This window comes from Ceratina calcarata, unplaced genomic scaffold, assembly GCF_001652005.2.
Source record: "Ceratina calcarata isolate Rehan_Ccalc_2016 unplaced genomic scaffold, ASM165200v1 scaffold78.2, whole genome shotgun sequence".
NCBI classification, from domain to species: Eukaryota; Metazoa; Arthropoda; class Insecta; order Hymenoptera; family Apidae; genus Ceratina; species Ceratina calcarata.
The window spans coordinates 2,125,081-2,126,777 of NW_017179105.1; the positions used below are offsets into that span (position 1 = coordinate 2,125,081).

A 1,697-nucleotide genomic window follows, 5' to 3' on the forward strand; every position below is an offset into this window, starting at 1 on the left:
TTTCTAAAGTGCATAAACTTTTGGGATTGACTGTATAGCCAATACATCCTTAAGCCGGTATCAGCGCGCAAGGTGATTGTTTATTTAGAGGCGAATAAAAGTTACGCCGGCATTGTGCGAATTATCTGAGAAAAAATCATCCTGTGCGTTATAGCGGTTTTATCGTTCTATCTCGTACGAGTATAATGAAATTTTCACTTTAGCTAGGCTTCAATTAACGTGTACAACGTGTTGCTTTTTCTAGCAAGCCACGAATAAACAAGTTCTTGCAGATTTTCTTTCTTAATTACTCAGCCAATCGCATATTCATTAATCTTCATTTTTCTCGGCTTCGTAGCGTTTCCACATGTCTTACGTTATTTACCATGATTTATCAGAGTACAAGGAAAAGCAGTTCAAAACTCCTTTCAACTTTTCTCACAAACACGACGAGTTATACTCGTTTCGTAAAGCTATGTACAGAAATATCGACTCACCGGGCGTGAGAGACATAGCCTGCTGTCTCCTCGACCTCGAATTTTCTCGTTTCCCAGAAGACTGGGAACCAGAAACCTGAAGTCCTGGAGCGCTCAGTGCACGCTTCGGTCCGATCGATCCGGGAACGTTGCTGTTCCTGGCGAAACCCGGTGGTCTGTACCTGGCCGATTTCACGCCGGAGTGCTGCGGCAGGAAATGGTACACGCTGTGAGCCTTGTGCATCGACGACGTGGTCGAGGTCGTCGTCAGGCTGGCCGGCGCGGTGGACGCCGGCAATCGAGGCAGCGAATTCGTCGCTGCTGTGATCGCTGACTGCATTCCCCGAGGAAGCGTCGTCGCTCGGGATTCACCCGCGTATTCGAGCTCGTCCTCGGTGTCTTCGTCACCTGTGGACGTCAATATTTCGTCTTCCGTAAAATTGTAGATCAACCCAGAATCGCGTGTGCCGAGGCACTGACTCGTACTACTTAATATTATTTTATGGTGGATATTCAAATTGTAAATTTATAATCGTTTGATTAGTGAAATGTAGGTTGAGAGACGATTCATTAGAACTATTTAAATTTCATTTTTATACATGAAATACAAGAATAGTTTGAATGAAATTCAATTACCTGATTCGCCTCGGGTATTAGCGTCGGGCACGGAAGATCTTCTCCGGTTACTCCAAATCCTCTCTTCTGCGGAGCCTCCGCAAGCACTCGTGGCACCACCACTTCCACCTCCGATAGAACCACAACTCCTGACCCTGTCCAACTGTTCTCTGGAGAAGCTCTTGGGATTGAACAACAGATCTCCGGCACTGCGACGTTTCGCGGCCATGGCCAACGCGTTAGCACTAGCACTGGCACCACCGACACTGTCCCCGGAACAAGCCAACAGGCTTAACTTCGTCCTCGAGTCTGCAGCCATCAACGCGGACTCGAAACTGCCTCTCCATGAGAACCTTTCATAGTCACTGGCCTCGCGTTCTTCGCCCTCCTGTCCTGTGGACGCAGCAGGGTGACTGTTGATCAGTAACAAAGGATCGTGCGATTTCGATCTGGGTAATTGCAAATGCGTGGAGGAAGGCGCGTTGGTAGAATCAGAAGTAGAATCGTCGTCTTCCGTGGTAGAAGCCGAGGACGGCGTGCGATGATGCTGAGAGTAACGTCTCCACGTGTGATGCTGTACGGCCGGTCCGCCTTCGGAGACCTCGTGCATCAGTGCTACTAGTCTAC

At 48.6% G+C, this 1,697-nt stretch overlaps 1 protein-coding gene across 4 annotated transcripts in view; it reads right to left on the minus strand.

The window, feature by feature from the left end:
* LOC108630715 (uncharacterized) overlaps positions 1–1,697 on the minus strand; it is a 35,038-nt gene that overhangs the window by 8,421 nt on the left and 24,920 nt on the right. For 3 of the 4 annotated variants that reach the window (XM_018034160.2, XM_018034158.2, XM_026818268.1), the window contains exon 11: positions 477–863. In XM_018034160.2, the coding sequence (XP_017889649.1) occupies positions 477–863 (387 nt within the window). Of the gene's footprint in view, positions 1–476; positions 864–1,091 lie in introns of all 4 variants that reach the window. The other variant, XM_026818267.1, reaches the window with a different exon arrangement.